The following is a 12,463-nucleotide window of genomic DNA, read 5'->3' as shown; positions in this document are numbered from 1 at the left end:
TTGGGAGGCTGAGGCAGGAGAATCGCTTGAACCCAGGAGGTGGAGGTTGTAGTGAGCTGAGATCACACCACTGCACTCTAGCCTGGCAACAGAGCAACACTCTGTTTCAAAAAAAAAAAAAAAAAAAGAATAAAAATTTCAAAATAAAAAATATATGAATACAAAAACATGTGGAAGGCTAAACCCTTAAACAAACACTAGTTATTGCTGGACAGTGATATCACAAGTGATGTTTAATTTCCTCATGATGCCTTTCTATCATTTCTACAGTGGGCACATGTTTCTTTTGTAATTATAATTAGAGGGAAAACAAAAAAGAAAAGATCCCCTTTGTAAGGAATTTCTCCTACAGAAATTAGCAGAAGCAAAATGTTTTTCTTTTTTTTTTTTGAGATAGAGTCTTGCCCTGTCACCCAGGCTGGAGTGCAGTGGCACGATCTTGGCTCACTGCAACCTCTACCTCCCGGGGTCACGCCATTCTCCTGCCTTAGCCTCCCGAGTAGCTGGGACTACAGGCACCTGCCACCACGCCTGGCTAATTTTTTTGTATTTTTAATAGAGACGGGGTTTCATCATGTTAGCCAGGCTGGTCTCGATCTCCTGACCTCGTGATCCGCCCGCCTCGGCCTCCCAAAGTGCTGGGATTACAAGCGAGAGTCACCACGCCCAGCTGCAAAATGTTTTTCTTTAGATAAAGGTGCTCATTGTGTGATTATCATCAAGATTGAAAAAGAGAGCTGGGCACAGCATCTCATGCCTGTAATATCAGCACTTTGGGAGGCTGAGGTGGGAGGACTACTTGAGCTCAGAAGTTCAAGACTAGCCTGGGCAACATAGTGAGATCCCATCTCTACAAAAAATGAAAATAAAAAAAATTAGCTGGGTGTGGTGGCATGCACTTGTAGTCCTAGCTACTCAGGAGGTTGAAGGGGGAGGATCACTTGAACCCAGGAGTTTGAGGCTGCAGTGAGCCACGATCACACCACTGCACTGCAGCCTCAGTGACAGAAGAAGACCCAGCTCCTTACCCTACCCCAAAAAAGATGAAAAAAGAGGAATGATTTTCAGTGCCTAATGGAAGGAGAAAGCTTACAAACATGTGGACAGATACTAGTGGTAACTATTCCCATTCCAAATGTTAATGATAACTCAAAGATGCGAGTGGTTGGCTGGGTGCAGTGGCTCACGCCTGTAATCCCAGCACTTTGGGAGGCCAAGGTGGGCAGATCACCTGAGGTCAGGAGTTGAGACTAGCCTGGCTAACATGGTGAAACCCCATTTCTACTAAAAATACAAAGAATTAGCTGGACATGGTAGTGCACACCTGTAATCCCAGCTACTCAGGAGGCTGAGGCAGGAGAATCGCTTGAACCCAGGAGGCGGAGGTTGCAGTGAGCTGAGATCGTGCCATTGCACTCCAGCTTGGGCAACAAGCAAAACTCTGTCTCAAAAAAAAAAAAAGATGTGAGTGGTAACCATGACAGATACTTGAGAAGACTGCCCCTTCCAAACTGCATCTTTTAAGCAGTAATTAATTCACTTCCCCATTTTAAAAGGACTCAAAGATATTGACAGCTGTGGATGTCAAAGCTGCTGATCAGCAGGAGAGAGCAGTGTTTCTCACAGAATTGGTCTAACACAAGCCAAAGTCTGAGGCATGTGTTTGTCAGTGTGTTCAGTGAGCGTGGCCTCTATGGGGTGGATGGTTCCCATGGGGCTTTCTAAACTGCAAGACAGCTCTGGGAGTCTGTTCCTGGACTGAGGGTTGGTGCCCCTAGGTCAAGAACCACTAGATCGGCCGGGCGTGGTGGCTCATGCCTGTAATCCCTGCACTTTGGGAGGCCAAGGCAGGTGATCACGAGGTCAGGAGTTCGAGATCAGCCTGGCCAAGATGGTGAAACCCCATCTCTAACTAAAAAATACAAAATTAGCCGGGCGCAGTGGAGGGCACCTGTAATCCCAGCTATTCGGGAGGCTGAGGCATGAGAATCACTTGAACCCGGGAGGCAGAGGTTGCAGTGAGCTGAGATCACACCACTGCATTCTAGCCTGGTTACAGAGCAAGACTTCATCTCAAAAAAAAAAAAAAAAAAAGAACCACTAGGTCTCACCAATGCATAGGTTCATCAATAAAGGCATTAAAATTATAACTACAAAAAGTAGGAAGTGAATAAAAGGGAAACATTTATCTAATGACCTGGATGTGAATGGTTATATAAACAAAGTATGAAGGAAATACTGAATAGTCAGTGACATAATCAAGAGGCCATTAACAATGAAGTTCCTAAAGATGAATGCTCAAAATATGTTACATACTCAAGAGAAGCAGGATATAAAAGCATACTTATGAAGAAAATATATCAAAATGGTAAGAAGAGGTATCTTTTGGATCTCTCAGTAGTGAAATTACAGTCATATTTATATTTCTCCTTTATACTTCCCTCTTTTTCTGGGTGGTGGGGGCAAGACTGGGTGACAGAGCGAAACTGTCTCAAAACAAAAAAAAAGTTCTCGTCACTCTGTTGCCCAGGCTAAAGTGCACTGGCACAATCATAGCTCACTGCAGCCTCCAACTCCTGGGCTCCAGCAATCCTCCTGCCTTAGCCTACTGAGCAGTTGGGACTACAGGCACATGCCACCACACCCAGCTAACTTAAAAAAGAAGTCTCGCTTTTTTCTTGCCCAGGCTGGTCACAAACTCCTGGCCTCCAATTATCTCCCCCTTGGCCTCCCAAAGTGCTGGGATTACAGGCATGAATCAATGCACTTGGCCTATATACCCCTCTTTGTTGTTCCAAAATTTCTGTAATAAAAATCTATTACCTTTACTCTCAAGAAAACAAAAGTTATGTGCAATTTATGTAACATGATCTTTTTTTATTTCTATGTATCTGTGTATGTACGTATGTATGTATGTATGTTTGTATCTATCTTTTTCTCAGAATCTGTGTCCTGCTGACTATATATCTATGTATTAAAAGCTGTCGGCTGGGTGTGGTGGTTCACGCCTGTAATTCCAGCACTTTGGGAGGCCAAGGCGGGCGGATCACCTGAGGTCAGGAGTTCGAGACCAGCCTGGCCAACATGGCGAAACCCCGTCTCTACTAAAAATACAAAAATTAGTCGGGCGTGGTGGCACATGCCTGTAATCCCAGCTACTCGGGAGGCTGAGGCAGGAGAATTGAGAATCGCTTGAACCTGGGAGACAGAGGTTGCAGTAAGCTGAGGTTATGCCACTGCACTCCAGCCTGGGTGAGAACAAGACTGTCTCAAACAACAACAACAACAACAACAACAAAAATACAAAACAACCTGTCACTACTAACTGGAATGCGGAAGGCACTGCAGCTTTATGACTACACACACACGGCATGGCTGGAAGGAATACAGCAAAGAGATACTGGTTGGGTTTGCTTATAGAATTTACCACTGATGTTAAGCGGTCTTTTAAAAAAATGTAAATTTTTTTAGAGGGAAATAAAAAGAGAAGGGGATATTACCTGCCGCTTGATGGAGTTGGACTTGTGTTGGTTTACAAATGCCTCCATTTCACTCAGCTCCAGCTGCAGAAACCTAGACACACAGAGAACACACAGAGAACACACAGAGACACACGGCAGGCCCCGGCCTCGCTGCCCTCCTCTATCATTCTGGCACAATCTGGTGGCTGCTTCCTCCACCTGGAGCCTCCCAAACCCTGGCCCTCCACAGGGCCCTTACCTGAGTGACTGGACGGACAACGGCTCCTCTGCCGTCTCCCTGCAAGGAAAGGGGCCAGCATGGCAGCCAAGTGGAGGAATGGGGCCCTGGGGCTCAGATGGGATGAAGGAGTGAGGAGGGGGATGAAGGGGAAGGCAGCCTCTCACCGGATGCTCTCCAGCATCTCCTTCAGGGTTAAGGGGTCAATCCGGTCCTGTGACAATGTGGAAGAAGGGTGAGCCTGTGAGCTCAAGCCAGGCAGGAAACCCAACGCCCATGCCCTCAGAGAGCTCCACACTTCTGGGGGTACCTCTTGGTCTCTGTCTCCCTGCCAGCCTGCCTCTGCACTGAGCCCCAAGCTCACGCCCGTTATCTGAATCCAGTCTCAGGGCCATGTTAATCATCCCATTTATCGACGCTTCCCCAAATTCCCCTTCTCTCTTGGTGTTTCCAGTCCTCCTTCTGATAGGCCCCTGCCTTCTTTGGTTTCATCTACCTCAAAGTTGGGCAGGGATGTGGCTAGTTTAGAGGAATTTTCTGGGTTCCACTCTCTAAGGGGACTGGCTCAGTGCCTCTCTGGGAGCCACTGCTGAGTAGCCAAGTGCAGCAACTTGTCCAAAAGTGCCACCACTAGGCTGGGCATGGTGGTTCATGCCTGTAATCCCAGCACTTTGTGGGGCCGAGGCAGACAGATCACATGAGGCCAGGAGTTTGAGAGTAGCCTGGCCAACATGGCAAAATCTTGTCTCTTACTAAAACATACAAAAAATCAGTCAGGCGTGGTTGCTGGCGCCTGTAATCCCAGCTACTCAGGAGGATGAGGCAGAAGAATTGCTTGAACCCAGGAGCCGGAGGCTGCAGTGAACCAAGATCACGCCATTGCACTCTACTCCGGGCAACAAGAGTGAAACTCCGTCTCAAAAAAAAAAAAAAAAAAAAACAAAGAAGTGCCACCACTGCTGCTGTCAGAGATGGACTATAACTGACCTCCTGCCACCAGCCCACCTTCTTCCCAGGAGCCCAGCCCTCCTCTCCCAGTGGCTGCCATCTTTGCCTTCTGGTTCCCAACTCCCATGTTATTTACCTCTTTGGCCTGGTTCCAAAGGTCTTGTTCCAGAGGATTTGGAGGCAATTGGGGCAGGCTGAACTTGAAGTAAGGTCTGAGATTCTTATACACATAGACACAAGGGCCTGAAGCAAGTGCCAGAGCTGGGGTCCGGGGCTCATGTTGCTCCATGAGGAAGGTGGCAGCAGCAGCTGGCAGAGCAGGTAGTGGGCTTTCGGTCATCACCAGTGGTCCTTTGAGCACCTTCAGGCGGGGCTGCTGCCCACCAGGACCAAGGTCCCCTACCACCAGCTGCAGGGAGAGGATGGCTCATTCTAGGCTCAGGGTCTGAAGACCTCCCCACTGACCCTCTTCTTGCCTTATTGCTGGTGCGCATTCATTCATTCCTGCACCAATAAAGGCTTTGCCTTCAGGCTTTCAAGCTGCCTGACCTTGGGAAAGTTGACTAACCTTTCTGAATCTCAGGTTTCCCACTTGCAAAATGAGAATACTTTCATGGTATGTGGTGAAAATCAAGTGAGATAATGAGTTACAGAACCTGGTAAGTGCTACTGAGGAATAAGTGGCAGTTGATGTTTTTCTTATTCATTCAGCAAACATTTCTTCCATGCCAGGCACTTCTAGAGAGACACTGGGACAGTGGTAGGGCTCAGTGCGGGAGGGATGGGGACACCCATATCTGGGCTGCTGAAGCCTGGTTTCCAAATGCAGGGCAGGATGTGGTCTGTGGACACACAGAGGGGAACCAAGCTTTTTGGTCTCTCAGTTTTCCACCCTCCAATCCATCTTCTAAGCTGCTGGAGCTGCCACACAAGCCCATTCCCCTGAATGAGGCCTGGTAGGCCCCTCTGATCTAGTTCCCAACTTGTTTCCTATCACCCTTCCCATTGCTGTGCTCTGGCCAGAAAGTGGGTACCCAAGAAAGGCTGGCTACTGATCATGCAGTATGTGCCAGGGACCACATCAGAAACTGCATGCATCCTTTCATTTAACCCTCTTGACAATCTTATTATTATTATTATTATTATTTTTGAGATGGAGTCTCGCTCTGTCTCCCAGGCTGGAGTGCAGTGGCGCGATCTCGGCTCACTGCAAGCTCCGCCTCCCGGGTTCACGCCGTTCTCCTGCCTCAGCCTCCCGAGTAGCTGGGACTACAGGCGCCCGCCACTGCGCCCGGCTAATTTTTTGTATTTTTAGTAGAGACGGGGTTTCACCGTAGTCTCGATCTCCTTACCTTGTGATCCGCCCGCCTCGGCCTCCCAAAGTGCTGGGATTACAGGCGTGAGCCACCGCGCCCGGCCCCGGCTAATTTTTTTGTATTTTTAGTAGAGATGGGGTTTCACCATGTTCACCATGATGGTCTCGATCTCCTGACCTTGTGATCTGCCCGCCTTGGCCTCCCAAAGTGCTGGGATTACAGGCGTGAGCCACTGCACCCGGCCGACAATCTTATTATTTTTAAGAGACTGGGTCTTGCTCTGTCACCTAGGCTGGAGTGCAGTGGTGCAATCATGGGTCACTGCAGCCTCGAACTCCTGGGCTTAAGCGATCTTCCCACCTTAGCCTCCCAAGCAGCTAGGACTACAGATGTGCGCCACTACACCGGGCTTTCAACAACCTTGTGAAGCAGGTACCATTATTAGCCTCATTTCTCAAATGAGGAAGCTGTGTCTTAGAGATGTTAAGTAAAGTCACACAGCTATAAAGTGGTAGAGCTAGGTCTGTCTGAACCCAAAGCCATAGTCTTAACTACTTTTTTATGTGGTAGTTATTTTATATGGGCCTCAACTTTCTAACTTCACATTTATTCTTTCCAAGTATGCTATGAACTTCTAAGCCTCTGTGCCTCTGCTTTTGCTGTTTCTTTTACCTGAAATGCCTTCCCCATCCTCTCATCCTTGACTTCTTGATAGACTTCATTCATCCTTAAATGCCCAGTTTACACATTACTGCTTCCTGGTGCCTCCAGATAGAATCCATTGTTCTCATTGGCGCCCCCATAATACTTTCCAGGGACCACATCAGAATGTTCAATTTTAGCATCTACTCACTTCCTCACAAATATTTATCAAGTACCAACTTTGTGCCAGGCACTGGGCTAGATGCTGGGGCTCAATGGTGAATAAACTAGCCATTAAACATTCTATTATGTGAAGGTATTTAACAATTCTTTCTTTTGTTTTTTTAAGACGGAGTCTCGCTCTGTCACCCAGGTTGAAGTGCAATGGTGTGATTTCAGCTCACTGAAACCTCCGCCTTCCAGTTTCAAGTCATTCTCCTGCCTCAGCCTCTCAAGTAGCTGGGATTACAGGCGCCCGCCACCACGCCTGGCTGATTTTTGTATTTTAGTACAGATGGGGTTTCACCATGTTGGCCAGGCTGGTCTCGAACTCCACCTCATGATCTACCTGCCTTGGCCTCGTAAAGTCCTGGGATTACAGGCATGAGCCACTGTGCCTGGCTAACATTTCTTATTAGCTACTGTGTCTGTGGTTTCTCTTCCCTCACTACTGTAAGCCCAGAGCCAAATACTAACTAGGTGTTCAATCAATATCATGGAATAATTGTTGACAGTGTCTGTATATCCTCCTGACTACATGCTGATGTATTTCTAAATGTAGAGTCCCAACAATGCCTGACACACAGTAGGGACTCACTATACACTTGCTGAATTACTGAATGCATTATGGATAGGAATTTGGGGACAAAAACCACTGAGTCCTATTGCACTCTCTATGTGGGGTAGGATTCCAGGACAATCTTCTAGCTACCCACATGATTTATCTATCGTGGTGTCGTTGCCCATGGTGAGTGAGCTATGGTGAAAAAGCACAAGACTTGAAATCAAACAGACCCAGTTACAAATTAAGTAAACTTAACCTCTTTGAAACTATTTTCCCATTCACAAAATGGGAATAAATAAAATCTATGTTTATGTGCCTCCACGGAAGGTCTAGTCCAGAAATGGATACTGAATCCATGCTAACTTCCTTTCTTTTATCCGAATATATTTCTCTACCTTTAAAAAATTTACATCTTTTAAACTTTATTTACATTTTTATTTAAAATTAAATATATATTTATTTAAAAATATATTTTTTATTTAAAATTAAAAAAAAAAAATATATATATATATATTTTTGAAATGGAGTCTCAGTCTGTCATCCAGGCTGGAGTATAGTGGCATGATCTCGGCTCACTCAACTTCCACCTCCTGGGTTCAACCGATTCTCCTGCCTCAGCCTCCCAAGTAGCTAGGATTACCGTTGCCCACCACCATGCCCGGCTAATTTTTGTATTTTTAGTAGAGATGGTGTTTCACCATGTTGGACAGGCTGGTCTAGAACTCCTGATTTCAAGTGATCCACCCGCCTCAGCTTCCCAAAGTGCTGGGATTACAGGCGTGAGCCACCATGCTGGCCTTAAAATTAAATTTAAAATTTAACATTTTTACTACGGAAAATTTTCATTCACATACAAAAGTAAAGAGATATAGTGAACCCCCATATATCCCATTATCCAGCTTCAACAATTGACAGCTCATGGCCAATCTTAAAATCTTTTGATAAACAAAACGTTAACTTCCCTCCCTTTTACTTTCCCTCCAGATTCTAATGCCGCCCCCCACCAACCAAGGGATTTGCCCTTCCAACAAGGAAATCATGTTAACTAAAGTAAAAGGCTTTGTCTTAGTAGAATCCCTAGAAATATTTGATCTGCTTTACTTTCTGCAGTCTGTATTATGAAATTAATACGTTCTCCTCACTTTCCACATAAAAACAAAATTTAACGCTAAATGTGCTTTTTCACAGTATATGTGAATTCCAGAGTATGCTGGGCCTCTTTTCAGCCGTCGGGAAATCTCATTTCTGGGTACATCCCCCTACCCTCAACTCTCCTGCGAGGGTGATATGCTTACCTTGTATTCCCCATCCCCATGCACATCTGCCAGCGCTGGAAAACAAAAGGGCCAAAACCAGGGTCTCAGATATCCCAGAGGCTTCACTACAGGACCATTGTCTGACTCCCCATCCCACTAGAACCCAGGGTTCCTGGTTCCAGAGACTCACCTAGGCAGGCAGAAAAGGTGTGGATGTTGGCCATTGGGTCGTAGTGCGCATCCAACCATTTCGAATTGGCCTCACTGCTGGGAGTGGGGGAAAGAGTTGGGGAGTGAGTCCCATGGAAGGGGAAGAAAACTTTGAGTAAGCTGGTACAGGTCACTCTGAACGTAAGGTACAGAACGTCTGGGTACAAGTCCAGGCTCCGCCACTGGCTCACCGAGCGACCTCCAGACACACATATGCACATCTTAGGCCTCGGTTTCCCTATTTGATCTCTATAAGAGTCCTTCCAGACTGCCCGAGAACAGCAGGAGCCCAGAACCCGGGGACCAAGGGACCCTCTTTACACGGGTGGGAAAAGAAGCCTTGAGGGGCCCCGCCTTCACCTCTCAGCTCCGCAGACGTCGTAATCCGATGAGGACGCAGCGGCCATTTTCGCAGGCGTCGTCCTGGCAACCGGCCCCTCCCCCGCCGCCGCGTAACACCCAATAATGCCCGAGCGCTGGGAAGCGCGAGTACGAAGGTTCCGGGCGCCAAGCTTTCTCCTCCAGGCTGAGGAGGACGCGCTGGCCACCCTCCTGGGTTGAGGACTCTCTCCCAGCTTATTTATCTTTCCTCCTTCCCAGTCAGAGCCGCCTTTCCAGGCGTCTGGGTCTTACAGTCTCTGGGTCAGCCACAGGGCCCTTTGGCTTCCAGGGTTGGAAAGAAGCCCCTTCTTGCATTTATGAGCAGCAAAGCAAACTCCTCCTGTCTCCATCTTCATGGTTACCCGGTTGAAAAGGGGTCAGGTCCTGTCTTGCTGCCTTACTGTAGAGGTCCAGGCCCAGAGAAACAAAACATGAAGGTTATGGGGCAAATGCAGAGGATTCTGACTTAAGTTGAGTTTGTAGATTCCCACAACTTTTTTTTTTTTTTTTTTTTTTTTTTTTGAGATGGAGTCTCGCTCTGTAGCCAGGGCTGGAGTGCAATGGCACGATCTCAGCTCACTGCAACCTCCGCCTCCCGGGTTCCAGCGATTCTCCTGCCTCAGCCTCCCGAGTAGCTGGGATTACAGTAGCCACCATGCCCAGCTAATTTTTTTTTTTTTTGAGACGGAGTCTCACTGTGTTGCCCAGGCTGGAGTGCAGTGGCCGGATCACAGCTCACTGCAAGCTCTGCTTCCCGGGTTCAGGCCATTCTCCTGCCTCAGCCTCCTGAGTAGCTGGGACTACAGGTGCCCGCCACCTCGCCTGGCTAGTTTTTTGTATTTTTTTTTTTAGTAGAGACGGGGTTTCACCGTGTTAGCCAGGATGGTCTCGATCTCCTGATCTCGTGATCCACCCGTCTCGGCCTCCTGACCTCGTGATCCGCCCGTCTCGGCCTCCCAAAGTGCTGGGATTACAGGCTTGAGCCACCGCGCCCGGCCTAATTTTTTTATTTTTTAGTAGAGACGAGGTTTCACCATATTGGCCAGGCTAGTCTGAAACTCCTGACCTCGTGATCTGCTCGCCTTGGCCTCCCAAAGTGCTGGGATTACAGGCGTGAGCCACCGCGCCCGGCCCCGCAACATTTAAAAATGCAAGGAATGCCACAAAGGAGAGCTGCAAAGATTGTGCTATGTTTAGCTCTGTGACTGCATATCTTCATCTAGAGATAATGTCAACATCCTGTTGTGGTAAGGGAGGCTAAAAATGGCCCTCCTTGCTCCCTCCCCAGGCCTTGAGCCCATCACTCTGCTGGGAGCAAATGAGAAGACAGACAAAGGCAAGGAGGAGCCACACAAATATGGTGGTTGTCTCTAATATTTATTTGTCTGGTTATAAAATTAATATGTGAGGAGCACTGGATTAGGTGAGAACATTTTGAACCCTAGCTGTCACGTGCCACCTGTGGAATCTAGACCAGTGACTTCTCAGAACTGCCATTTCCTCATCTGGTAGACAGGATGGTGAGCCCTGTCTTGCTCACTCCAGGTATGGCAGTGCAGATGAAATGAGATCACAGAGGGGAAGCACTTGGCAAGCTGGAAAGTGCTGACAAATGGAAGGGGTTAGTGTCACCACCCTCAGCTGAGGTAGTACCAAGGTCCAAGATCCTGCCCCTCCCCCTCCCCTAGCCCCTAAAAACACACACGAATGGAGGGCCACTTGCAGCCTTGGTTTCTTGGAGTTAGGGGAGAGGCCACACATCCTCCTCAAGCCTGGCCAGATGGGGCCTCACTGGGGCCCTTCCAGAATCGGGCATCAGCTGTGGCCAGTTGTGTGAGGATCTCCTCCAACTCGGGTCCATCCTCTGGGAAACGCTCGGAGAAGGATCGGATGAGGCCAGCAGCCGAGGCCTCGTATTCCAGAAGCTGCACGTCTGAGTCTGGGGAGGAGATGGAGATAAAATAGCAGCAGGGAAAGGTTTGAATAGGGAAACTGAATCATCATAATAGTCTTAATAATCACAATCACAGCAGCAGCTGTTTCTTACTGAGCTCTGCCAAAAAGAATCTGTGCTCTACGTTTTAGGTTAATTACTTAATTTACTCTTTACACTAACCCTGTGAGGAAGGAAATACTACAGGGGGAGTATTAAATGCATTGCTGCTTTCATTCATTCAGTCAGTCAAATAAAGATTTAGGCTGGGCACGGTAGCTCATGCCTGTAATCCCAGCACCTTGGGAGGCCGAGGCGGGAGGATCACCTGAGGTCAGGAGTTTGAGACAAGCCTGGCCAACATGGTGAAACACTGTCTATACTAAACATACAAAAAAATTAGCTGGGCGTGGTGGCACGTGCCCGTAGTCCCAGCTACTCGGGAGGCTGAGGCTGGAGAACCTGGGTGGCAGAGGTTGCAGTGAATGGAGCTCATGCCACTATACTCCAGCCTGGGCGACAGAGTGAGATTCTACCTCAATAAATAAATAAATAAATAATAAAAGGTTTACACCAGGTGCCACACTAGGTGAAACAGATACAGTCCTTGGTGTCCTGAAGCTCACAGTCCAGCAACAACTTCATCTGTCTACTGTGGGACCTGGGGCAAGTTTCCCAACCTCCTAAGCTTCAGTCTCCTCATCCATAAAGGAGCTGTGGTGATGACATAGTCACACATCGAAGGGGTGCTCAACAAATGCTAGCCACCATGGCATCATTATCTCCGAGCCTGTTTACCAATTTGTTAAATGGGCTGTTCTGAGGGTCCCCTGAATACTCCTGGGAAGTACTGCCCTCAAACACATTTCAACTGCTCTAGCCTCTCTCTGCAACTTGTCATGTTCCATGACATCGCAAGCTGTACAGCAGCAGCAAAGAGCACAGGCTCTGGAGTTCAAGTTCTGGCTGTGCCACCCAAAAGCTGTGTGACCGCAGGCAAATACACAGCCCCTCTGTGCCTCATTTTCCAGCTGAAAAATGAGGATAATAACCATTTCTCTCTGGGTTGTCAGGAGTTAATCCATAGAAAACTTTTACAGTGACCTGGCTGGGTGTGGTGGCTCACGCCTGTAATCCCAGCACTTTGGGAGGCTGAGGCAGGTGGATCACTTGAGGTCAGGAGTTTGAGATCAGCCTGGCCAACATGGTGAAACCCCATCTCTACTAAAAATACAAAATTAGCCAGGCATGTTGGTGGGCGCCTGTAATCCCAGCTTTTCAGGAGGCTGAGGCC

At 47.9% G+C, this 12,463-nt stretch overlaps 2 protein-coding genes across 4 annotated transcripts in view; both read right to left on the bottom strand.

Moving 5' to 3' along the window:
* The window catches only part of BBS1 (Bardet-Biedl syndrome 1), a 25,952-nt gene extending 16,640 nt beyond the window's left edge, over nucleotides 1–9,312 (bottom strand). Inside the window, exons 1-7 of the mRNA XM_011986933.1 lie at nucleotides 9,216–9,312; nucleotides 8,836–8,912; nucleotides 8,685–8,719; nucleotides 4,784–5,056; nucleotides 3,867–3,913; nucleotides 3,721–3,759; nucleotides 3,501–3,573 (exon numbers count right to left, since the gene is read on the bottom strand). Of these exons, the coding sequence (XP_011842323.1) occupies nucleotides 3,501–3,573; nucleotides 3,721–3,759; nucleotides 3,867–3,913; nucleotides 4,784–5,056; nucleotides 8,685–8,719; nucleotides 8,836–8,912; nucleotides 9,216–9,262 (591 nt within the window). The 5' untranslated portion in view covers nucleotides 9,263–9,312. The remainder of the gene's footprint in view (nucleotides 1–3,500; nucleotides 3,574–3,720; nucleotides 3,760–3,866; nucleotides 3,914–4,783; nucleotides 5,057–8,684; nucleotides 8,720–8,835; nucleotides 8,913–9,215) is intronic.
* Nucleotides 9,313–10,593: 1,281 nt separating this feature from the next.
* Nucleotides 10,594–12,463, bottom strand: part of DPP3 (dipeptidyl-peptidase 3) — a 50,715-nt gene continuing 48,845 nt past the window's right edge. For all 3 annotated transcript variants that reach the window (XM_011986935.1, XM_011986936.1, XM_011986937.1), the window contains one exon: nucleotides 10,594–11,175. In XM_011986935.1, the coding sequence (XP_011842325.1) occupies nucleotides 11,003–11,175 (173 nt within the window). In that variant the 3' untranslated portion in view covers nucleotides 10,594–11,002. The remainder of the gene's footprint in view (nucleotides 11,176–12,463) is intronic.

The sequence above is a fragment of the Mandrillus leucophaeus genome, unplaced genomic scaffold (assembly GCF_000951045.1).
Source record: "Mandrillus leucophaeus isolate KB7577 unplaced genomic scaffold, Mleu.le_1.0 Scaffold30, whole genome shotgun sequence".
Taxonomy (NCBI): Eukaryota; Metazoa; Chordata; class Mammalia; order Primates; family Cercopithecidae; genus Mandrillus; species Mandrillus leucophaeus.
The sequence above is the reverse complement of the archived record's forward strand: the minus strand, read 5'-3'. Positions and strand labels throughout refer to the sequence as shown.